General features: G+C 43.2%; 1 protein-coding gene across 1 annotated transcript in view; it reads left to right on the top strand.

The window, feature by feature from the left end:
* The window catches only part of LPAR3 (lysophosphatidic acid receptor 3), an 83465-nt gene extending 58083 nt beyond the window's left edge, over nucleotides 1-25382 (top strand). The window contains exon 3 of the mRNA XM_080655502.1: nucleotides 23552-25382. Within this exon, the coding sequence (XP_080511628.1) occupies nucleotides 23552-23880 (329 nt within the window). The 3' untranslated portion in view covers nucleotides 23881-25382. The remainder of the gene's footprint in view (nucleotides 1-23551) is intronic.
* Nucleotides 25383-25587: the final 205 nt, after the last annotated feature.

The following is a 25587-nucleotide window of genomic DNA, read 5'->3' as shown; positions in this document are numbered from 1 at the left end:
CCAATAACTGAACAATTACACCTGAAGGCTGGTGATTAGCGATAGGGCTAATGTCAACTTAGCAAGACTCAAGCACAGCCAGAGAACTCTGCATTTGGTCTGTATTTCCTCAGCAAAATACAGTGACTTGGAGAAGATGGAAAGAACATTGCTTATCGGTGGCGAAATATGTAGGGGCCAAAATGAGGAAAGAAGAGCTAATATGTTAGGTAGGGGTGTCCAGATTCAAACAGCTGTCCCAAACAAAGAAGCAAGAACAGCATTTTGTAAGAATAGATATGGTCATTAGGTTTAGACAAACCATACATGCGTGCAAACATACGCATGTATATGCACCCAGCAACTACCCAACCACAGAGATAAGGAAGACTTCCTTAAAAATAGTGCGTGTGTGAGGAGAAGAAAAAAGACAGTTTTTACTGACCAGAAATACTACGATGTGGAGGACATCATCATACTGTGCAATAGTCAGAACGTATACTGCAGTCATAGACGTGGTAATAAAACATGAAGAATCCGGAGTTGGAGAGGTCCCACTTTCTTCGGACACAAGTAAGACCCTGATGGCACTGTAAGGCCAGCTCTGGACATCACCTTTTGAGAGGAATATTGTCAGTGCAGTATGTATCGTATCTACAGGAAGGTGACTGGGTTTATTTTATTTTATTTTTATTGATTTAAGAGAGGAAGGAAGAGGGAGAGCGAGATAGAAACAGCAATGATGAGAGAGAATTATTGATCGGCTCCCTCCTGTGCGCCCCTACTGGGGATGGAGCCCACAACCTGGGCATGTGCCCTAACCAGGAATGGAACCATGAACTCCTAGGTTCATAGGTCAACACTCAACCACTGAGCCACACCACTCGGGCAAGAGGTTTTGAAGGATCCAAAACATGAAAGAATTAGGGAACTGTCACCAAAGAAGAGTTTAAATGAGAACCTAACAGTTATCTAAAAACTGTTTAATAATTGTTACCTAGAAGAGGAATTATATTACAGAGGTTTGGAGGGTAAAGCTAGGATCAAGTTGTAGAAATAACAGAAAGGATATTTTAACTTATTATTAGAAAAAATGTTCCAAAAATTAGAGCTGTTCTCCAATGGACCTGGCGTCTAGGACAGTGGAGTGAGCTCTGCCTTGTTGGAGGTGGTAGGTAGATGTTGGATGACCCTCATGGCTAGTGTTACTTAGGGATTCTTTCACAGGGTTGGAGGACAGATAGAGAAACTAAGAGTTCTTGCAAGCCTCAGAGTCTCTGAGTCTACAGAAAATGTTTTATTAGATTTATTGATAAGATTTTTTTATAAGCATGAGAAGATGACTTGATCTCATTTGAACTGGGCACAGCATTAAATATTTTAATTGTATGGGTGTGTATCTGCTACATAAAGCAATTTTGCCCAAGGCCCCATGCAGTACATTAGCTCTGGCTGGGCTCATTGGAATTGCCTAACAAACAAGATGATTCATAATAAAAGCTTCATATGGTAAGAACTAGGCACCGTGAAATTGAGGTCCCAGGTTATGGGAACATCATTCCTGTTCATCTATCTTCTCCTTTGCTATTGGCTCCTACCTGGTGACCCATGAGTCAAATTCTTCTCTTTAGTATTAAAAGGTCTTCTTGCACTTGAACTAATATCTACATGTACCTTTGTTCTTTTACTCCTTCATTTGATCATTTGCTCATGAATAAGTATTGACTAAGTGCCTACTTTATTTATGTCAGGCACTATGCTAAGAACTGGGAATACAAAGCAAGTCAGCTGTGTATAGTCCTGGTCCTTGAGGCACATATGGTCTAGTACAGTGGTCGGCAAACTGCAGCTCTGTTGACTAATGAGTTTGCCGACCACTGGTCTAGTAGAAGAAACAAGCATGAAAATAAAAAATATTTGCAGCCTTTCTAGTGCTGAGATAGAGATAAGCAGAAGGGAGAGGGTCAGCATGCTACTCCTACCACTCAGGTCTTTCTTAGTTCCATCTGTAGAGCTATGTCCTAAAAGGCTAAATTTATTTTAAAAATCATTATCCCTCTGGGATTACTTAGAAAACAACTACCTGTTGTTTTAATCTGCATCTTGAATAATGCTGGTTACTTAGTATTTTTCCACCCCTTGCCAGACTCTTGAGTTTGAACCTGACCATCCTTAAACGTGGCGAGCAGGAATGGCTAACACCCCGAGTCTTGCTCTGTGCCAGACACTGCTCTGGGTACTTCATACATCATCAATCACATACCCCCACAGCAACCCAGGAGGTGGATATTCCTATTATTTCCATGTTACAGATGAGATAACTGAGGTACAGGTGGACTCAACAGGTTAAATAAAAAGTGCCCAAGAGTATCCAAAAGCAAGTAGGTCTGGGATTTGAACCCAACAGCCTGGCCCTTGAGGCCAAGCTGTTCAAATGCTACACCAAACTGCCCCTCTGACCAATGCCAGTGTAGGATTTCCAAATCTCAGAGGCCTTTCCTGGAGCAATAAGAGATCAGGATCATGAAGATGGCCCTAATGCTAAATGCTGCTCTGAAGGACCTCACCAGCCCCAGATGGGGATTTACTGTCTGTGACAGATGGGGAAGAAAGGCTTAGAGAGTTTAAGTAAATTGCCCAAGTTGACCTAACTAGTAAGTCCTTCAGGATACGTGTATCATTGGGTAAATATGCCAAATTAGTCACTATACACAGTAATAAATAAACCCATTTGCTTCAGGAAAATAGAAGTTGTTGTGTTGAAAGAGGAAGTGTTCTATGTTTCTCCTGTGGGTGAGAGGCGAAGGGATAAGAAGGTGAGCATTTTGTTATTTGAGAATCAGGTCTTCTTTCCATGGAGTGAACGGGACAGCACCCTAGACTTCATTTATTTTCCCCTTGTTCAATAGGGTGTCTGATTTGTCTAATACCTGGGCTAAGGTGAATGCATGGTCTCTAGTTCAAAGAAATGGCCCCTTAAACTTTTGAATGATCTTTCTCAGCATTTACACATGTGTGATTTAGATGTTTCCTCTTCACTGATAAACAATTTACAAATTATTTGTTGTTGTTTACACATTTTGACTTACTAATCTCATTTGATTACTAGGACAGTAAAAGTAACTTTTTAAACAGTGGATTCTTTCAAACTATGATATAATTAGAGGCCCAGTGCACAAAATTTGTGCACGGGTAGGGTCCCTAGGCCTGGCCAGCAACCAGGGCCGATCAGGTTCCCCGCCTCCCTACCTCCCTGCCTCCTCCTTCCCTCGCTTCCTCAGTGCCCCGCTGCCACTGGTCACCTGCCATGTTCTGCACCGCCCCCTGGTGGTCAGCACACGTGATAGCGAGTGATTGAACTCCCGTTCTCCAGGTCAAACTCCTGAGGGGACACTTTGCATATTAGCCTTTTATATATATAGATGTGGTTTAAATGTGTTTGATGAACCCAAATGTGGAAACACATGGACTTTAAGGAAAGCCTCAAACTCTTTTGCCCTAAATCCGTGGTCAGCAAACTGCAGCTCGCGAGCCACATGCGGCTCTTTGGCCCCTTGAGTGTGGCTCTTCCACAAAATACCATGGCCTGGTATTTTGAAGAAGTGGCATTAGAAGAAGTTTAAGTTTAAAAATTTGGCTCTCCAAAGAAATTTCAATCGTTGTACTGTTGATACTTGGCTCTGCTGACTAATGTGTTTGCCGACCACTGCCCTAAATGATAATAAACCATCCTTAATCAGACCAGCAGCCTTGGCTTCCCAGGTACCTGTGATAGCACAGTTTGCAGTTCCTGTGGTAAAATGCACGGCGTTATCCCAGCTCACTGTATTACAGCCCTGCAGTGTGGATCCTAAGACGTTTGGTATATTTACATGTTATGTGTTTAGCTAGTGGGTCAGGGGACAAATTGAAAGTGTTCCTCCTACCCAATAACTCAATTCCTGCATTTCTTTCCTGACCCCCCTCAAACCCTGTCTTCTCCGTCAGTTCTTCTCTCACCCCATCCTATAGAAATTTCTCCTCTGAATACTTTATCGTTGGCTCATTCTACGCACTTGATGCATGTCATTTACTACCTAACGATAGTTATTTTTGTGTGTGTGCTCTTTTTGCTGCACTAGAGGGCAAACACGTGGAGGGTAGGAACTGTCCCTTAAAAACATCCTGTTTTCCCAACACTTGTTACGGAGATGAATGATGACCATGGGAAGAAAACGATCCCCCTTGCCCACAGGAGAATGAGGTGGGTAGGCATGCTTACACTTCCTGCTCATTTCTGGGATAAAGTGATGTAAACTAAGTTCAACAGAATTTTCAGTAAAAACAATCTCTTAAAAAGGAATTATGTTCCCACCCAAGGGCCTGGAATGCTCATTCTCTCTCTAAAGGAAATTTTTACCAATACTCTACTTTAACAACTCTGAATAAAAGATTTGTATATAACATAAAGCCTGTGTATGTATTTAAAATGTGCAAGTGTGTATATATGTATATGAATTACACAGGGTAAATAGAGTAAGCAATTGTATGATTTAAGATTTAGTTTATTTTCAAAAACATAGGTGTGAGGGGTACATGGAGCTCTGGGAAAGGGCTGAGGGTCTTGAAGAAATAACCAGAAGAAACAGAGACAGACCTCTCACGCCCTTTGCAGGAAGTAGCAGGGCCTTAGGCAAGGGAAGGCTCACAGTTGGGAGGAGTCTGCTGGAAGTTATTTCAAATATTAGCAAGGGTAGAAAGGGTTTAGCTGGCCAAGAATCAATCAATGAAAAAAATCAACTGCAAATTAAATTGCTGTGAGTCCAGAATCGCCTATAAAGTAATCAACTGTCTGTGGGTGAACAGGCTTTTCTAGGTGACGTAGAGCCCCAGGTATCAGTTGTGCTCATGACAAAGTGTATTTTGAATCCCACCCAACCAACTTGTGAAGTTTGGAAACAGAATAAGCTATTGAGTAAATTCATAAGGCGAGTCTCCTGTGGTGCCGTATCCTTGCGCTCACCTCAATGGCATAGAAAAGTGATCAGGACCCTAGCTGGTTTGGCTCAGTGGCTAGAGCGTCGGCCTGTGGACTGAAGGGTCCCAGGTTCGATTCCAGTCAAGGGCACATGCCTGGGTTGTGGGGCTCGATCCCCAGTAAGGGGCGTGCAGGAGGCACCCGATCGATGATTCTCTCTCATCATTGATGTTTCATCTCTCTCTCCCTCCTCCCTCTCCCTTCCTCTCTGAAATATATATATATATATATATTAATTAGAGGCTTGGTGCATGAAAATTCATGTGCTGGAGGAGGGGGTCCCTCAGCCTGGCCTGCCCCCACTCACACTCAGGGGCAGGAGGTGACCTGACAATCAGGGGAAGGCGACACCCCATCACACCTCTGCTGCTGCCACTACTGGCCCTGGTTACCTGAGCCTCGGACAGCCCTGGGCAGCTCGGGGGCTGAAGGGACTGGAGGACTCCAGAGGCAGGCAGAGCTGAGGGGACTGGGTGCCACCATCTTGTGGCTGTGGGCACCGCCATCTTTGAGGGGGGGCAGTCAATTAGCATATTCCCTCCTTATTGGCTGTGGGCACCACCATCTTTGCGATGGTGTGAGGGTCAATTAGTATATTCCCTCTTTATTAGATAGGATATACACACATGCGCGCTAGGGGCCCAGTGCACAAATTTGTGCACTTTGAAAAGAACTGTGGGCCGAGAGGCTGTGGTGGGCACAGGGGCAGGTCTCGGCACATCCTCCGTGCCCCCGCCTGGTCCCTCCCACCACAGCCCCCAACCCCCTGTCTGCTGGCAGCCCCACTCCCACCACTGTTGTTCTCATGTGCTGACAGCATTGGCCCTGCTTGCACCCACTGATGGCACAGAGCCATTGGGGCTGGCATCAGCAGCGGATGCGAGCAGGGCCGGTGCAGAGTAATGGGGCCGGTGCCAGCAGCGGGTGCGAGCGGGGCGAGCGCTATCAGTGGGTGTGAGTGGTGGCTGCTGCCCCTATCGCACCTCAGGAGCAGGGGGAGGTGGAGAAGTCCTCAGGGGCCGTCGGGGCCAGCAGCCCCTGCTTGCACCCACTGAACCCACTGACAGTGCTGAGCAACTGGGACCAGCACCGGACACAGCAAGTGGGTGCAAGCAGGGCTGGCGAGGCAGCAGGTGTGAGTGCCCGACGGGACCGCAGCGTGAGGGAGCAAAGAATTTTCAGTAACCACCAGAGGCTCGCCCCGATGACAGCGACCAGTGCCCCTCCTTGGTCTGGTGCCCCCGCTCACCTGCTCCACCATTCGGCTGTGGCCCATGCCCTTTATGTTCTGTGCTCTGCCGCCTGCTGCCAATGCCCGCCATGTTCCACATGTGCCCCCTGGTGGTCAGCGCACGTCAGAGTGACCAGTTGTTCAGCCATTTGGTCTATTTGCAGATTAGGGTCATATATATATATATATATATATATATATATATATATATATATATATATATATATGAAGTTATCAGGGCCTGTTGCTTGAGAAATGATCTATCTGAAGCCAGTGGATTGCAATGGATCATTCTAAGTGAAAATCCAGTGAGCAGCGCATCTAATTTTCTGTTGTGTTACCTCTGCGATTCCTGTCTGTGACATTTCAGCTTTCCTACTTCCTTGAAAATGGAGCACCTACTAAGCATACAGACCGATCAGGTGCAGGGACCCAAGGTGAATATGGCAGCATTTCTGCCTTTGGGTGCTCTCAGACTGGCTGCCAGATGGAGGGATATCCACTGATGGTGTCTGATTTGACAATGAGTGTGTAGAGAGTGCCTTGGAAGCATGGAATGGGGAGCAGTTGACTCCACCTGAGAGGTGCAGCCAGGGAAAGCTTCGCAGAGAAGGTAACACATGGGCAGTGAAGGCATGAGAGGGAAGAACATGCATAAAGCATGGGCCTCAGAACTAATTTGCCTCCTTCCTTCCTCTGTTTGCCTGCCCTCTCTCTGGATGGCGTGTGTGTGCATGTGCGTGTGCGCGTGCATGCATGTGTGTGTGTGTGTGTGTGTATAATTAACTAGAATGCCAACATATTTTTGGATACTCAATACATGATAAGGTCACTTACAATCAGAGGCTGCCTTTTGAACAGAATCAGAATAGGCTGATCTTGACCAAGCACTTTTCTCCCTGGGAATTGCATAGGGTCCTTCTAGACATCCTGGCTCTCGTGACATTCATTCTTCTAAGATGTTACTGCTTCAGTCAGATTTCAGTAAAGGTCCTGCAGGTCTGGGGATGAGTAAGATCTCTTTAAGGTGACTTTGGTGTAGAGCTTAACCTTTTTTCTCTCATTTCCAGGTTCCCATGGGAGACCTTAATGTCATCTCCTCTACTGCTCCCAGTGTCTATCTTTCCTTTCATCATCACCTTCCACATGTGTTCTATTTGTGTTTCCCAATCTTGCTTTACCTTCTTCTGTTTTAATCCTTACTATAGATTTCAGCCACCCATTTCCTCGTATTCTATCAAACTTTGAAAGTTTGCTCAAAGCAAACTAAGAATATGTTTCCAAATAGCATGATATTTTTTTTCAGATTGCATAATTTGTTCATTATAGTAAATTATTAACCAGTTCATGTTTTACCAATACTGTTCTTTTTATTGAGTATGAGCCTGACTGATAACATTCAGATGCTTGTGCCCCATTCCAGATCCCTAGAGTCAGAACTTCCGGAAAGGATCTAGAAAGTACTGTGTACATGGAAGATGTATGTAGGTGAATAAAATGGGCAAAGTTCCCATTGGGTGATGTGAATTAGTAAATCAGTCAATCAATTGGTACACCAATAAACTAGTGCAGAGAGTGATACAGGGAAATCAAACAGATGATGTTTGGGGATGGCTGGGCTGGGTGCTACGTTCTATGACACAAAGGAAGACCTCTCCCAAGGGCACTTTGGGGGCTATCAGAAGGAACTGGTGAAATCAGGAATAGGGAAGAGCTTGTGTCTAATTTGTTTACCACCATGTCCTGGGTAATCCTTGGGTAATCAGCACTCTCCTTGACTCCTTATAGAGGCTCTATAAATATTTGTTGGATGATGCATGAAATCCTGGGATAGAATCTGAACAATGGAATCAAATGAGGGCTGTTTACATTTGAAAAGTTTGCTAAGTTAGGTGGGGCTATCATCACAAATAGGATACAAGCAGAATTCCTGGAGAAAATTGGATAACGAAGAGCATTTGAGAATAATAGGACATCAGGGTGGGGTGGCAGCAGGGCAGCTAAGGGGGTGAAAAATAAAGAGAGTAAGAAAACAAATCCATGCCCAGCCTGAATGGCTCTGTGGTTGTGGTCGACCTATGAACCAGGAGGTCACGGTTCGATTCCCTGTCAGGGCACATGCCTGGCTTGCAGGCTCAATCCCCAGTGTGGGGCGTGCAGGAGGCAGCCAATCAATGATTCTCTCTCATCATTAATGTTTCTCTCTCTCTCTCCCTCTCCTTTCCTCTCTGAAATTAATTAAAAAAGAAAACAAATCCATGTTTGCACATCTAACATCAATGTACTGCTGGTTCATAGGTAAATCAGTAAATACTGACATTTTCTTGGGATTTGAGCAGTATGCTCTTATCAGCATTGCTTTGTATATTACAAAGTAATCATATTACATTCCTTTAAAGTAAATTATGGTAAATACCAATTCCAACTAGCTTAGGGAAAAGTTAATGTGATCAGAAATGTTAAGTGGAAGATATTTCTACACAGTTTGAGTGGTGCTCTGATTCATACTCCTGCCGAGTTAAAACTGTAGATGTTTGTCACTGGATCATTTCCCCCCTCTTGGCAGCAGAGAGCATAAACAATGCAAACTGAGTTATTGGAGAAGAAGCTGGCTGTTTAAAAATTACCAGGGTGTACTCACAACAGAATATCTCCACATCTGTGTGTATGTGTCCAAAGCTTGCTTAGCCTGCTTTCACTGCGAGGGCTTGAAATGTAAGAAAAGATGTGAATCTGTTTCCCTGTGCCCTTGTACTGGTTTTCAGATCTCAGATGACACTTTGGAACTGAGCTACAAATGACTTGCTTAATAACCATTTTGTTTGCTTGCTTTAAAAAAAAAAAAATGAATGGTGGTTAGCTAGTTTTCATGTTTCATGCCCCAGCTGGTTTGGCTCAGTGGATAGAGCGTCAGCCTGCAGACTGAAGGGTTCCGGGTTTGGTTCCAGGTCAGGGCACATGCTCGGGTTGCAGGCTCAATCTCCCTCTCCCTTCCTCTCTGAAATCAATAAAAATTATTTTTAAAAATATATATTTATATAGATAGATTTTTTTTTTTTATTTTAGAGAGGGAGAGGGAGAGGGAGTTAGAAACATCAATGATGAGACAGAATCATTGATCACACTACCTCCTGCACGCCCCCTACTGGGGATTGAGCCCACAACCCAGGCATGTGCCCTGACCAGGAATCAAACTGTGACCTCCTGGTTCATAGGTCAACACTCAACCACTGAGCCACACTGGCCAAGCAGGAGTGAATCCTTAAAATTAGCCCATATAGAGATGAATTATGTTTTCTGAGTGTCCCTGCATTTATTTAATCTCTAAAACAATCTCTGGCTCCTACCTCCATAGTGAAAAATGTCCTCTGAGCACAAATAGTTGTCTCAAAGCCTTTTAATGTGCTCTCCCCTCCCCCACCCATGTCATTCTTCAGGGCTCTATTGACTTGATTCAGCTGCCGTTCTTACTGCACCTTCTAAGTCCACAGAACCTTATAAGCAGCAAACTGAAGGGCAGAAGGGCTTGTCGGAGGCACAGGGACTGCTGGCTGTGGGTGGCTGATGGCCTCCACCACGAGGGCACAAGGCAAGGGCAGCTGTCAAGTGATGTCACCCACTATGGGGGTAAGGATGCTCGCAGTGGTGACACAGGTATAAGGGAAAGGCAGAGGTCTGATCCGTGGGCTCCCCTTCCTAAGGAAGGGAGGGAAGGCTCATTTTTAAAAGGTTTTTAAGTTTCATTATCCGGAAAGGGGAGTATGTGGACTCTTGTTCTCTGATAAAAGATCAATGAGGGCATCTAGCCAGCATCACCCACTGATATGTATACTCTCTGGTGGCTTCCAACTCGCTAGCCCCTGCTTACAAGTGGAGACCAGCCTGGTTATGCTCGGTGGGAGAGGGAGTGATTCTTTGGGACCTTTGGCTCAGTGTATAGCACAGTATATTTCCCTTTCTTTACCTTTGTGCTTTTTGTGATTAATGTACAACTAATGGGAAGTAATTGAATGTTGCAGTAACAAACCTTAGATTTTACACAATTGATTTTTATTGATTCCATTTCAAGGGTTATGGCATGGTTTTATGATTTAATGACTTTCTCACACTCTTGCTGTGTATTTTTCTACTTAGTAAACTGCCTGAAGGTAAAAGGGAGTGAAATTGCCTTGAAGAGATTGTTTGGGAAAGGCAGTCTTTACCTCATTTCTCAACTACGTGGGATCAACTTTATGGCACTTTTTTTTTTTACAGTAGAAAGTTAGTGGATGCAAGTAAATTTGTTCCCAAAATAAAAACAGAAATAGCTTTAATGAGAGCTTATTATTATTAAAAAAAAAAAAAAAAGACATGCACAAAGCAAAAAATTAAGACAACGATAAAAGATATAAGGAAGGACAAACCTGTTGGGTCAGTCTGCCTATATCTGCCAGAATATTTGGATATATATTTCGAGATCTTTTCTAAGTGCCCATATGTACATGCACAAATGCATGCTTAATTTATTTTTTTTAATCAGAATGGAATCTTACTATTTATAGTATTTTGTAACCTCTTTTAGTAAACTTAGCAATATATTATGAGCATCTTTTATATATTATTATTGTTTTAATAGCTGTTCAATAAGCAATATTATAATTGTTTTAATAATATTATTAATCAATATTATTGATTTCAATATTGTTAATGTTTTCAATTATTTCAATATTATTTCAAAAATATTGTTTATATTGAAAACAGTGTAATAGTAGCTGCTATTCTTAACATCTCTGTTCCTTTAAAAACTCAACCCATGGTGACCCCGTAGAGGGCAGTAATTCTACCGGTTGTTGAGACCATTAAGCAGTATGGCCTTACGGTATCTTGTGTGTACCCTGCATGGTAATCATCAACTCCTCTGTCTCCTTTGTCTCATTATTCACAGCGCCTGACACTTCACAATTGCTCACTGTTATGTTAGTTGGATAAATACCAAATATCTGAGATAGTCCCATCTCCAGGTGCCAGTTTCAGCTGGAATCATGTGACATACATGCATCTTAAATTTGCTACAAAATTATCTCTCTCACTTGGCACCGTACAGACCATCTATTTTTGCCTTTCTGCTCCATTACTTGGACTATACATTGGCCATGAAGCTACCTATGAGTGAGACCCAGAATCATCAAAAGGAGCCTTGCAGGTCATTCAGTCCAACCTCATTAATACATGGATGAGGACACTGTAAGCAGACAAATAGAATGGACTTGGAAAAAGCATACTCTAGTCCAGTGGTCCGGGTTTGACTCAGGATTTCTCACTTCTTCATATGACAAGCTTTTTTATTAAATACCGTCTGTGTATATGGTACTTGACTAATCCCTGGGTAACCCAAGTTAAATAAGATGTAAAAGGGATTTCTGCTGAGGCTGTCAGTCTAACAGAGCAGCCACATGCACACAGAATAGGGTACAGTGTAATAATTGTGTGTGTGAGTGCATGCAGGTATGGGCACACAGAGCCGCTGGAGCACCCTACCAGATGTGTTTATAAGTTACCTCAGGAAGTGCAGCAGGGGAAGTAGCCACCCTCTCTGGGCAGTCGGAGCTAACATTTTCTGCGTGTTTTTTGAGAGGGCACTCTCCACACATTATCTCATTAAATTCTCAGAAAAATCCAGTTGGGTCAGTATCCACATGCTCATTCCATAGCTAAGAAAATGGTGGGAGGCCCAGGAGGGGGAATTGATTTCCCCGGGGGCAAAAACCAGAATTTCAACTCAGGGTCTGCTTCCTCTCAAGCCCATGCTCTTTTTACTATACAGGGATGGAAGTGGGGTTCATTTCAGGGGCAAATTCCAGCTGATGGCTAAAGGCTCCTCGGAGCACTGTGCTGCGAAGGATCCAGGCACATCGGGGTTCAGAAGCAAGTAGTGTGGTGGATTCATGATGGCAGCCTTGGCAGAGGATGGAAAGTGGTAACCGTATGTCAAGACACTGTAGTTCCTTAGCTATACCATGCTGTCACTTTTCCAGGCCCCACTATCTCTAACTCACCTCCCCCAGCTCCTACTACTTCCTGTTTCCTTCTTCTGAGCTTAGACTGGTGTTTTGTGGCATCTGGGTGTCCAGAATCTTGTCTCCTAGTCAGGTTAGCATGCAGTGTCTTATGCTGTAACCCTTTCAAAAATTTTAACCCTCCCCAAAGGTACCCCTTTTGCATTGCCCCAGGATACTCGGTGCTAATGGCAGTTCATGTGATAGAATAGTACATGCTTACAGCGTAACATGTTAATATTTTTAGATAAGAGGCAGCATAGGCCTTCTAATTCAAAGCAGTGACTCTGGCCAGAAGGATTTCAGATCTTTGGGCAGGCTAATTGGGATCTGTCAGTTGTGAGAGTATACCAGCCAATATAGCAATACACATGGCTCTCCTTACACCTTCTCTTAGATGCCAGAGAGCCCTGGACATAACAGGGAGGTGCTGAGGTCTTGTTGGTCTGGGCCTGCGATGCTTAAAGAGGAATCTGGAGGAGGAGATGGTGTTTTCTTATGCACTTTATGACTTCCAGCTGTTGCCCCGAGTTAAACACTAGAATTAGGTCTAGGCTGTGGTCCTAGCTGGTATGCCTCTGCTTTAAATTTTATTTCATAACCACTTGGCACCAAGATTATCAATTTTCCAAAGCTGGCCATAAATTTAAAACAAGTGTCTAAAACCAGTTGTCAGAGTCAAAAGATCCAGCCATGGTAACAATAGTGTTAAATGAATCATTTGTGGAACGCTTAACGGCTCATCATCTATTTGAAGTGTCTTGGTGTTTTCTTGTTTTCTGCAATAAAAATAAATCAGGTTTACCAAAGGTGTTTATTTTCATTCCTTTCACATACGTGACAATCTATTTTCTGAGTTATTGAACTTCTAAAACACTGTGGGTAAGTGAGTATGCATCTGAATGCAAACCACATGTGCAAGTGTTATTTTTAAATTATCAAATAAATTCTTAGTATGGACAGAGCATTTCATTTGAATATTCTGTTAGTGTGTAACTTACACGTTGTAATGCTTCTGACCAAGAGCCATTTACTTTTCAATTTTAGCTTTAAAATTCTTTTCAAATAAGAAGAGAGCTTCCCTGAGAAGAGGTTCCCAACCTGATTTTTATGGAGAGTTGTCATTTTCTATTTCAGTAAATCAGACAGTCCTGTGGCTGACGAGGTTGGCATCATTGCATGTGCCCGGCCACTTTTTTCTGGACTAAACACAAAGAATAACAGAGTGAACATGTTTAAAATATATCCTCCTCTTTGATGAAATGAGCAGTCCATGTGCCAAAGCGAAACTATTCAGTGTGAGTGATTGCTTTTGTTACGGATGCTTTATTTGTGGGCCACTCTCATGTCAAGGTTTCATTTTAATTGCATGTGTGAATTTTTAAACAGATGAAAATATGGGCAACTAGCTGGATTAGAAAAGTCTGAGTCTGGAAGAACAGGCTTCATGCAACTTAAGGCCTCAGTCTTCTTCGTATCCTGTCACTAAAATCCCAAGAATGCTGAACTATCTCAACTACATTCCAGTGAGGGGCCCTTCTCCCAGAGAAGGTAGTCTTCTTTCTTATGTCCTATAATGTGGATGAGGTATTAACCAGAGTATTGTCTGAGATATTTTGAAAACTTTCAAAAAAGAGGGGTGGCAGTTATAGATTATTTAAACATACTATAGACTGGGGACTTGGAAAGATCTTTTATTTCACTTGTCACCAATAATTTCATTGTAATTGTATCTTCCACAGTGTTAGACATTCCTTAAATTGATGTTTCTGACTGTCTTAAATTGCAGTCATTAAATATCATTTCAGTACTTAATTGGATAGTCTAGTATAAGATTCACTATACTTTAAAAATTAACTTTGAACTTATATTGGTTTTTGAATATGGCACTGACGCTAGTTTATTTAATTACTAGAGGAAAGCTCATTTATAGTCTATTTGGATGATGGGTGAGTCTCTTAAACGGGCACTGAAAGAACATAGAACATCATTAAAATGAAAAATAAATGCTTCTTATCAATATAACTGACCCGTCACTCGGCAATAGAAGGAAATGAGAATTGTTACCCAAAAGCAATCATCATGAAGACATTCACTCTGAGTAGCTGGCACATGGTAGGTGGTTGCTTAGTAAATATTTATTAATGGAAGAACATATGGCTTCAGTGCCTGCCCCCTGCGGATGACTCCCAAGTCAACATTTCCATTTGGAGCTCACAGAGTTCTCACACACATCTGGCTGCCTTCCCCATGTCTCTGCCGGGAGGAGCCACAGACCCTCTAAGTGCCCAGTGCCTAGAACCGAACCGCTTTCTCCTTCCAAACCTGCCCCTTCTCTCTCTCCCCCACTTGGTGTCAGAACCACAAGCTACCCCGTCACCCTGGATTTTTCCTCTCCCTCACTTCCTAGATCCAGTTCTTCATCAAGGGTTAACGTTTTTCCTCCTTACTGACTCTAACCCATCGCGTCTCTCCTCCACCACACTACTTTTGCAAACCTTGTCATTTCTCCTGAGTTTTAACCAGTCTTTGGATGGGTCTCCCTGCCTAGGCCGGTGGTTCTTACACTTAATGACACTAAAGCATTTCCCAAGGAGCTGATTAAAAATGGAGATGTGCCCGGCTGGCATGGCTCAGTGGTTGAGCATCCACCAATGAACCAGGAGATCGCAGTTCGATTCCTGGTCAGGACATATGCCTGGGTTTCAGGCTCGATCTCCAGTGCGGGAGACAGCTAATTAATGATTCTCTCTCATCATTGATGTTTCTATCTCTCTCCCCCTCTCCCTTGCTCTCTGAAATCAATGACACACACACACACACACACACACGCACACGCACACACACACACACACACACACACACTGGAGATACCCGGGTCATACCTTCATCAGTTCCTCATTTGGTAGGTCTAGGTTGGGCCCAGAAATGTGAATTTCGAGCAGGCACCCAAGGGATTCTGATGCAGGTGGGAACAGGCTGTGAGCTTCACCTACCTCCAGTCCATCCTGAGCACTCAGACAACGCTTCACTCTGAAATATCAGACTTCACTATGCCCTGATCAGCAATCTTCAAAGAACTGCTGTTCTATAGCAGCAATTTTCAAATTATGCTCCGTGGGGTTCCCAAGGGTTCCTCAGAGGTGTGTGTGAGTATGGGGGTGAGGATGGGGTATATAGTATGAAGATGAGACTGAATTTTGCTGCAAAGGGCTTTAGTCAAACTCCCCCTCCCCCCCCTTTTTTTTCTTTAGTCAGAGCAGCTCTGATTTTGAAGTTTAACAAGAGATTTCCTTTGGGAAGTATTCCTCTACTTTTTTAAAGAATTATTTGAAAAACCACTTATCTATAGAAGTGGATTTCCAACTCTTTTTTTTTTTTTTAACTTGGTACTCACAATAAGAAATAATGTATATTCTGTATCATGGTTTAATACACACACATATTTTTGTGTATAACTGAAACAAGTTTCATGAAAAGTGCCTTTACTATACTTGTACACTCATGTTTTCTGTTCTGTTCTATTTTGTTTTTTAAAAAATTGCTGGTTGCAATTCTGCAAAAATTGAAAATTTGCAAATTTGATTTCTAGTGAGTTGCAACTGAGCCTGAGAAACCTGATCTAGCCTTTTTCAGTGGGATTCCTTTATGAACCATGGACCTTAGAAATGTTTTCTTAATCCTCCCAAATATGGTATATGACTCATACCAGACCCTTCTAGATGCTTGGGAGATAGGTTAACCCATTACATACAACGGGTACCTGAGGGCATTCAAGCTTAATTCTCTTGATAAACTCCTGGTTTAAAAAAAAGGCTTATGGGGTCAGATCTATACAACGAATCTATACTCCTGACTACTGCCCACAGCGTCCTTCCAAATCTAACCTAGGTTCATCTCTTAGACGTCATCTCACTTCCTCAGTTACCTACCTGGATTAAAATCATCCTAAACTAGAATTCCCCAAATACATCATGCTGTTTCTCATTTCTGCACAGTCATCATTGACTTCAGCACTCAGCTCAGCTGAGTGTCAGTTCACCGAGACCTTCCTTGACCGTAGTCAGAGTCATCACATCTAGGTTCCGTGCCTGTCAGTGCCTGGGCAGGACTTACACTGTTTGCATTAGCAGGTGCTACAGCTACTGAAGTACCTGGCCCCGTGTGGGCACCTAATAAACTTGAGTTACGTTCACTGTTCCAAGTGTGGGGCTCCAGACTTAGTTCTAAAGATACAGCCAGGTATGAAGCACAGCCTACATGCTTAGGGAGCTTAGCCTATGAGGGCCAGGACATATGTATTTTAAAACTACCTCCAGCATAGCACAATGTTCAAGAGGTTGTCTGGGGGAGTCAGGCCTGGGTTCAAATTATGACTCTTCTGTTTGTTGGCTTCTGGACCGAGACAAACTTGAGCCGCTCTAACCTCCCAATCCGTCATGTGGAAGACTGGAATAATAACAAGAGGAACCATCTCATCGGGCTGGGGTTTTAAAAGACGGGTACGTGGGATGCCCTACGCACACTGGCCCGGAGCTCTCGGGGAGTGTTAGAGGGAATCAGGCTGATAGCGTGCCCAGTGCCACGTGCAGGTTGTAGGTGGAAAGTGGCGCAGGAGTTGAAAGGAGGTGATGGCTACCGTGGGCTGGGCAGATGGGCGAGGTCCGGTGGAGGAGGCGGGATGTGAGCTAAGCTTAGAAAGAAAAGTAGATCTTAGATTAGGAGGCGGGAAGGCATCCTGGTAGGGTGAACCAGCGAACCAGCAAAGGCCAGAGGAGGACTGTGTATGCCTTGTCTGTAGACGGGCATTAGTGTTTGTGCATTTATTTATGGGTATGATGTGCTCAGACATATGTCCGGATAGAAGATGAAGGTATTTATCGTGAGAGATGCTTGTATTTTTATTTTAAAGAATTCTGCTTCCTTTCTCTTTCCCATGACTTTTTGGTGCGTTGATAGAGTCTGTATTTTGCTGATAGGATTAGTTTGAATAAACTATTTTGGGTCCGCATAGAGAAGTGGTTTATAAAACTGGCTTACGCATCATAATCACCCAAGGAACTTTTGAGTCCTACAAATTTCTATGCACCACCCAGCACCTGCGACTTTTGGGTCTGACTGGGAGCAGGGAACCTGCATGATTAAAAAGCTCCCCTCGTAGTTTTGATGGCCAGCCAGGTTTGAGAACTGTCAGCTCAGAGAATTCACCTTGATCAGTGGTTAGCTATACAGTCTTATGTTTGGGAAACAAGTCACCTATGTTTTAATTTTATGGGAAGTGGAAACGCATAGTTTTACAGAATTTAGCAATTTTCTACCTGGAATAGAGTTCAGAAGCCGCTTCCTTCCTCTCATTTAGGAAAAATCGCTACCCTTTGAAAATCTCAGGATAATCCAGGCAAGGAAGCACTCTGCTCAGGGAGGCTGTCTGGCCTCTGAGCCGCCAGTTCCCTCCTAAACAGCTTCATTTACCCAAATGCTGCCTCTCTGTGCTGTTCCATTTCTTTCAGGTGACCTTCTGGACCAGGACAAGTCTGCACTTCCACTTTCTATGTGATGGCCCTTTAGGTTTTGGAGACAGTTAACAACACATCCCGTCTTTCCTTAGCCTTTTCCTCTCCAAGGGAAACATACCTGATTTCCACTCCTATTTGTTAATGCCTGATTTTTTAAAAAATATGTGGCTTGAGCCTGGCATGCTCTCTTTGAAAACTGTTTGTTCCCAGTTGTTACGGTCTGAGCATTGCGTCTACTAAAAAAAACCAAAATATATTAGCTTTTTCTTCCAAAATTTATTGGAATTGAAGGGGTACTGACTGAAATATACTTCCCAGGACCCATCATCTGCTGCTCTTTTAAGAAATAGCCCAGCCAAAACCGGTTTGGCTCAGTGGATAGAGCGTCGGCCTGCGGACTGAGGGGTCCCGGGTTCGATTCCGGTCAAGGGCATGTACCTGGGTTGCGGGCACATCCCCAGTGGGGGGTGTGCAGGAGGCAGCTGATCGATGTTTCTCTCTCATCGATGTTTCTAGCTCTCTATCCCTCTCCCTTCCTCTCTGTAAAATATCAATAAAATATGTTTAAAAAAAAAAAAAAAGAAAAGAAATAGCCCTGGCCCAGTGGCTCAGTTGGTTAGAGCAGTGGTCGGCAAACTGCTGCTCGCGAGCCACATGCGGCTCTTTGGCTCCTTGAGTGTGGCTCTTCCACAAAATACCACGGCCTGGGTGAGTCTATTTTGAAGAAGTGGCATTAGAAGAAGCTTAAGTTTAAAAAATTTGGCTCTCAAAAGAAATTTCAATCGTTGTACTGTTGATACTTGGCTCTGTTGCCTAATGAGTTTGCCGACCACTGGGTTAGAGCATCATCCTGACACACCAAGGTAGTGAGTTCATTCTCTAGTCAGGGCACATACAAGAAGCAACCATGAATGCATAAATAAGTGGAGCAACAAATCAACCTCTCTCTCTCTCTCTCTCTCTCTCTCTCTCTCTCTCTCTCTCTCTCTCTCTCCTCTCCCTCAAAATCAATAAATAAAAAGGATAGAAAGAAACGGCCCATTTGTATATTTCTGACATCTCACACATTCTCCAAGGATCCTCCAAGATTATAGTTTCCAAGGCCAAACCATTCCTGACATGTTCTCCTTTGAAATTCTTTGGGCAGCCTCATATCTAGCTGCTGACATACAGTAAAAACCCAGAAGAACGAGCTGTTAGATAAACTGTGCACCTGCTCTGAGATGTGCCGGGTGGAGGGGTCATGGAGCCAAGTGGTGTTTCCCAGGGTCACTGCCCGAGTGTAACCATGATCTCAGACAACACCGCTGAAGCGCCCTCTCTCTAGCTTAGCAGCGTGTTGGGGCTGTTCTGTCAAAGACTTGCCTCTTGTTACTCTTGGAAACAGCATAAAGGAAAAGTCAGATTTGTGTTTCTCTTCTTACTCCCATGATCAGTTTATATTTTTGTTGGAATTCTTCTTTCCTTCCTTCCTCCTCTTCTCTTTCCTTTCTTTTCCACTACCTTCCCTTTCCCCTTCCCACTTCCCCTCACTCCCTCCCTCCTTCCTTCCATGACCAGAAAATCTTTCTGTTAGCAATCCAGAGAATGACTTAATTGTGAAATATGCAGCCTCATAGTCAGATATGTCACACTATGAAGGGGACTTTAAAGGCCAGAAGTAGCTTCCCTTTCCCCCTCTTCCATCACTCACTTCAGTAATAAGATCCTTTATGGCCCCCTGCCGAGCAGCCTAGCATGTGGACAGGAGCACAGGCTCTGGTGCCAGGTACGTAGGTTCAAATCCTGGCTCTTCCTCTTATCAGCTGTGTGGCTTTGAGCATATTACCTCACTTCTCTGTGCTTCCGTTTCCTCGGGTTTAAAATGAGGATAGCGTTAGTACCTATTTCCAAGAGTTGCTATGAAGATTTAATGGTTAATTTATATAAAATGCTTGTAACAGTGCCCGGCATATAAGCATTGCTCAATGAAAAGTTTGTCTGGTGTTGATTGAATGAATTATGTAATTCAACACAAAGGGAAAATTTGTATGAATTACCACATATAACAAACAGAGCATAGATTTGAAAATTTATTTAGAGCATTTCAGTTCTCTGACTAATCCCAATTAGAGTTTCATGCTGAAGGGGGAAAAAGCTTTTATGATTTTTTTTTTTAAAAATCCCATTTAATAAAACAGTTTTTAGGAAAGCATATTGTCAGTTTACTTTTATCTTTTTTTAATGTGTATATGTGTGTGTGTGAAATATAGCAAACAAAATTATAGAAGATATAGCTACAGTTTAAATAAAAAATTGTTTAAATACCTGTGTACTTGCCACCCAATTTCATAGAACATTACCATTATCTCTAGAACCTGCTCTGTGCCCCATCCCAGTGGCCCTCTGTCTCCTGCAGAAGTAACCAGATTGTAAATTGTGTATTAATCATCTTGCTTTTTCCTCATGGTTTTACCACATATGGATGCACTGTTAGACATCATATTGTTTAGATTCACATGCTTTAAAAAAAAATTTTTTTTTCTGGTTAATCCTCACCTGAGGATATTTTTTCCCATTGATTTTTAAAGAGAGTAAAAGGGAGGGGAAGAGATAGAGAGAAACATCAATGAGAGACACACATTGATTGGTTGCCTCCTGCACACACCCCTACCAGGCTGGGGATCGAGCCTGCAACCAAGGTACCTGCCCTTGACCCTAATTGAACCCAAGACTCTTCAGTCTGTCTGTCGACGCTCTGACCATTGAGCCAGACCGCCAGGGCCAGATTCACCTGCTTTTAAAAACTATACCACAATTGCCCTGGCTGGTTTGGCTCAGTGGATAGAGCGTCGGCCTGAGGACTGAAAGGTCTTGGGATCGATTCCGGTTAAGGGCACATGCTGGGTTTGTGGGCTCAATCCCCAGTAGGGGGCGTGCGGGAGACAGCTGATCAATGATTCTCTCTCATTGATGTTTCTATCTCTTTCTCTCCCTCTCCCTTCCTCTCTGAAATCAATAAAAATAAACAAAAAAAACTATACCACAATTAACACTGAGTTTGGTGTTCAGTATATTTGGACTCATTTCCAGCATCTTATTTTGTTCTTTATTTGTTCCACTTTTCTGTGTTTTGCTCCCCACCCTCCTTCTTTTATTTTTATTTTATTTGAGGTCTGTTTTCCTTTTATTTAGTTCCATTCTTCCCCTCCCATTGGTTTGGAAGACATGTATTTAACAAAGAGTAAAGTTAATATTTTACTCATTAACACAACAACCTTAAACACTCCTAAAGGAATTTCTTTGGAAATATGCAATTTACACGGAAAGGATTCTTGACATCAAAGTTAGTAGCTACAGCTTTTGATGCCTGGCTCTTACTAGTTCTTCCCTCTTGACAAGTAACCCTTTCTTGGGAAGAGCAGACAGAACAAAAGTGATACTGTTATGGGAAATACAAACCAGTGTAGCTGATTGGAGCCTTAAATATTACCTAAACTAGTATTTTTAAAACTTTTTTAGTCTAACAGTAAGAAATAATGTTTTACTTAATACCCAATACACACATAAATACAGTTTGTAAAATTGAAACAGGAGTTTCATGAAAGAGTACTTCCGTAATCTATTAGTATGTAGTACAATATGAGCCTTTCCATTCCATTCCTTTCTTTCATTAAAAAACAAACAAACAAACAAACAAAAACTTGTCCAAGCCCATAAAATTGATTGCACACCACTAAGGGTGTACAATCCTTAAACAATGTAAAAAACCCAGAACTAGCCTGAAGTCCCAATTTTACAGCGTAAGAAGCCAAAGCCCCGACTTAGGGCGTGGGTCTCCTCGAGTTGTACAGTAAGTGAAGAGTTGGGATCCAAATCTCTGAACTCAGCCAGACCAAAAGTCATACAGGATGGAGAAAATAGAAGCTGTTGGTGAGCTTTAATTATGACATGGGAAATTAAGTCTTCTGATACCTCTTAGATATCTACCTTAGGCATTGCAGGGTAACCACTGCTTGCTGAACCCAACTCATTGGTGGGACCACTTTCTATTACCTCTGACCCTCACAACCACCCTGCACAATTGATATTATTATCCTTACTAGATGCCCGGTGCATGAAAATTAATGCACTGGAGTGGGGGAGTCCCTCAACCTGGCCTGCCCCCTCTCACATTCCGGGAGCCCTCAGGGGTGGGAGGCAACCCGGTAATCAGCGGAAGGCGACGCCCCATCACACCTCTGCTGCTGCCACTGCCAGCAGCGCAAGCCTCAGCCGGCCCTGGCTACCTGAGCCTCAGGCGCCCCTGGGTGGCTGGGGGGCTGAGGGAACTGAGCACCGCCATCTTGTGGCTGTGGGTGCCGCCATCTTTGCGACGGCATGAGGGTCAATTAGCATATTCCCTCTTTATTAGATTTTATCAGCAAGGGAATGATGGCTCTGATAAACAATGTGCCTCCATCATGTAGCTCATACAATGAGGACCTGGGCATAGCTGTCTGACCCCAAAGGTCATGGAGTTTCATGGCCTCACACTGACTCTTTAGAATTCTCGACTTGACTTGCTTATTACTATTCCTCTCTGAAAGAAGACAAAGCAACAAGAGGAATGTTGTCCAGGATGAATTTTAACCAATAAGAGGAACTAGTTGGTGATGTGTTTGTAGACTTGCGTGCTTATTCTCTCCCCCGATAGCCCGTTAGCTCCCAGAGCTCATGGGCACATTGTAGACTCACAGTGAGTATTTATGGAATAGATAAGCAAGGGCATTTAGTATGGAGGCAGGTCACATAGTGGCTGGGAGCACAGCCTATGGGGAAAGACTGCCTGGGTTCAAAATTAGATGTCCCTTACAAGCTATTTGATGATGAGCAAGTCACTTCTCTGACGCCTCAGTTTCCTGGGGATGCTAATGGTGCCTACCTCATGGTGCGGCTCTATGAGTTACTAAAGGAAAGCACTTATACCAGCGCCTGGCTCATAGGAAGTACTGTATGAGCACTGTGGTCTGAGGTTATGATGACAGAGCACGGGAATATTGGATTTTAGGAAAAACATGTCAGAATGTTTAGAGGTAAGCTGAGTATAATCAGATGGCTAGAGACTCAGAGATACTGCCTTTCATGTGCAATTGGTGCTAAAATTGTGCTAAATAAATAAATGTGCTAAAAAGCACATCTCTGTTTCATCATGAAAGAAATTTCTGACTCAAAAGAAAAAAATCTTAGTCTAAAACAGATTTTAAGCAGATGGCCTATGAATATGTTAGTGCTTACTAAGCACCGACATGGATTCTTAAAGAATAAAATTTTTAGGAGACTGCCATAGATGCACTGAGTCTTGTTTTTCAGGGAGATGTTTAGAAATTCTGGTTTAGAGAACAGCAGAGTGTTTGGGTAAGTGTCTGCGGCCTTCCTGCAGATGCCCCTAGATCCGGGCCTCCGTTTTCTCATTGGCACAACGTGCTTAATGACTGCAGCGGCCTCCTCGTGAGGGTCTGAGAACTAACAGATAAGGTGTGTGTAAGCAGGAGGCAGGTGTAAGCCCTGATGACCAGACCTGAATAAGCAGGTAAGAAGGTACAATAGAACGTGGAACAGTCAGAGGGTTCTCGGCTGTTTGCCGCTCACAAGCTCAGTCTCACATGCTCAGGTGAAAGGTGGGCATTTGCATTGCAGTTGTCAAAACAGATTCCTAAGGTCCCTTGACCATTGACAGGAGGCTGGGCCAGAAGACCCCTACAGAGGCAACCTGAGGTCTGAGCGCCTGTTGCTTGCTTCTCTCTCCCTCCAGGGGCCTTCGTGGTGTGCTGGACGCCGGGCCTGGTGGTGCTGCTGCTGGATGGCCTGAACTGCAAGGAGTGCGGCCTGCAGCATGTGAAAAGGTGGTTCCTGCTGCTGGCCTTGCTCAACTCCCTCATGAACCCTGTCATCTACTCCTACAAGGACGAGGACATGTACAACACCATGAAGAAGATGATCTGCTGCTTCTCTCAGGAGAAGAACCCGGAGAGGCGGCCCTCCCGCATCACCTCCACGGTCCTCAGCAGGAGCGACACGGGCAGCCAGTACATGGAAGATGGTATCAGCCAAAGCACCGTCTGCAACAAGAGCAGCTCCTAAACCCGGTGCCCTCCGCCCACCCAGCCTGCACTGGGAGGAGAGCTGTTGAGCATGGTTGCCTGTCTCTAACAAAGCCCGTGTACAGTGTTATTTGAGGTCTCAATTAATCATTGCTAGATTTTTTTTTTTAAAGGAATTGTTTTACGTAGTTTAAGAGCCTGGGCAGTAAAGGGAGGACACCATGCATTTAGAGAAAATGCACAGAAAGAGGGGGGATCACACAGTGGATTCCTGCTTGCCGTCCTGTGAGCCGCTCGGAGCCCTGCTGGCCTGGACTCGCATTCTGGGCTCTGCCACCACCTTGTAGCAATTCTCGTTGTGTTTAAAAGATGTTGGGAAAGGGCGTAGGCCACAATAAATAATACTGTTACTTGAGCCAGTTTATGTAGCTGCTTGGAAAGCCTAGGTAGTTCTTTGTGCATGCATTTACAATTTTTAAAAATGCTTCAGCAATGATATTCTTTTTGTTCCAAGAAACCATGGCCAGTAGCTAGGTATTTAGTAGGAATCTTAGAATAACACAATGGTAAGGGCTTCAGATAAAACTTGATTTTTAACTTAAAGAACATTCTGAGGAAAGGGATTTACTGTAAAGTTAATAACAAAAAAAAAGGTCAACATTAAAAACTTCTCTTGAAGAAAAAAAAAAAAAAAAAAAAAAAAAAAGTCCCGTTGTGGTCCTTTAATTATGCATGAGTGTGTAAATGCATCTGTATATTCATACATTTCAAATTTGTATTTGAAGACATCAAGAACAGTGATGATGACATAAGTTCACTGGCCACCTAGACTTCCCAGTCTAGGATTATAGCTGAAGAAATTACCTGTTGTGTTTGTTCTCAAAGAAAAGAGAAAGAGGTGAGTCATTTGAAACAGGCTGAAGGTATATTAGCAAGCGGGCTGAAGTCCTTCCATGTGGGATCAAATAGGAGATTGACTCAAGTCCTCATTTTCAGCTACCTCCATACCGTTGGTGGCTTGTCAGAGTTAGCAGGTGGAATGATTTTCACATCTCATATTTTGCCCACGGTTATGGACATGCATCTGGTTCTTGTCTTACTTGTGGACTGAATTTTGATGTGGGTCATATTTAAAATGCTTCTTCTTCAAAGACCTCACTTAAGTAGGCAACATGAAAGGCAAGTCAGTAAGAAAAAGAAACTGTTTCATACACATAAGCTACTGACCAGAGTTTTCTATGTAAAGCATTTAGAGTATATTCTGATTTTAAAGTAACAGTAACTTCAAGGCAGATATATAGTATTTATGTAGTTTGCAAAAGAAGTTTACATTTTTTTGCTATTGTGATGTAACATTTATGTGCAAGAACTACTTGTAATAAAAGTATTTGAATAAAAGGGTTTGTCATGCTTTTAGATATAATGGCCTAAAATAGAGAGTGTTATGATTTGAAGGTATAGATTTCACAAACTCTGTGTAGTATGTGGGCCTATCTGAAGCTTATATCAAAGCTATCTATGAAATAAAATTTAAGAAAGAATCTCTTCTTCCTTTTTGAGGTGCATTATTGCTTTGTGTATTTTCTTTTTTTAAAAAAAATACGTTTTTATAGATTTTCATGAGAGAGGAAGGGAGGGATAGGGAAGGGAGGGAGAGAGAGAAACATCAGTTGGTTGCCTCCTGCACGTGCCCCTACTGGGAATCAAATCCATAACCTGGGTATGTGCCCTGACCGGGAATCGAACA

The sequence above is a fragment of the Plecotus auritus genome, assembly GCF_963455305.1.
Source record: "Plecotus auritus genome assembly, chromosome: 2".
In the NCBI taxonomy this organism is placed as follows: Eukaryota; Metazoa; Chordata; class Mammalia; order Chiroptera; family Vespertilionidae; genus Plecotus; species Plecotus auritus.
The sequence above is the reverse complement of the archived record's forward strand: the minus strand, read 5'-3'. Positions and strand labels throughout refer to the sequence as shown.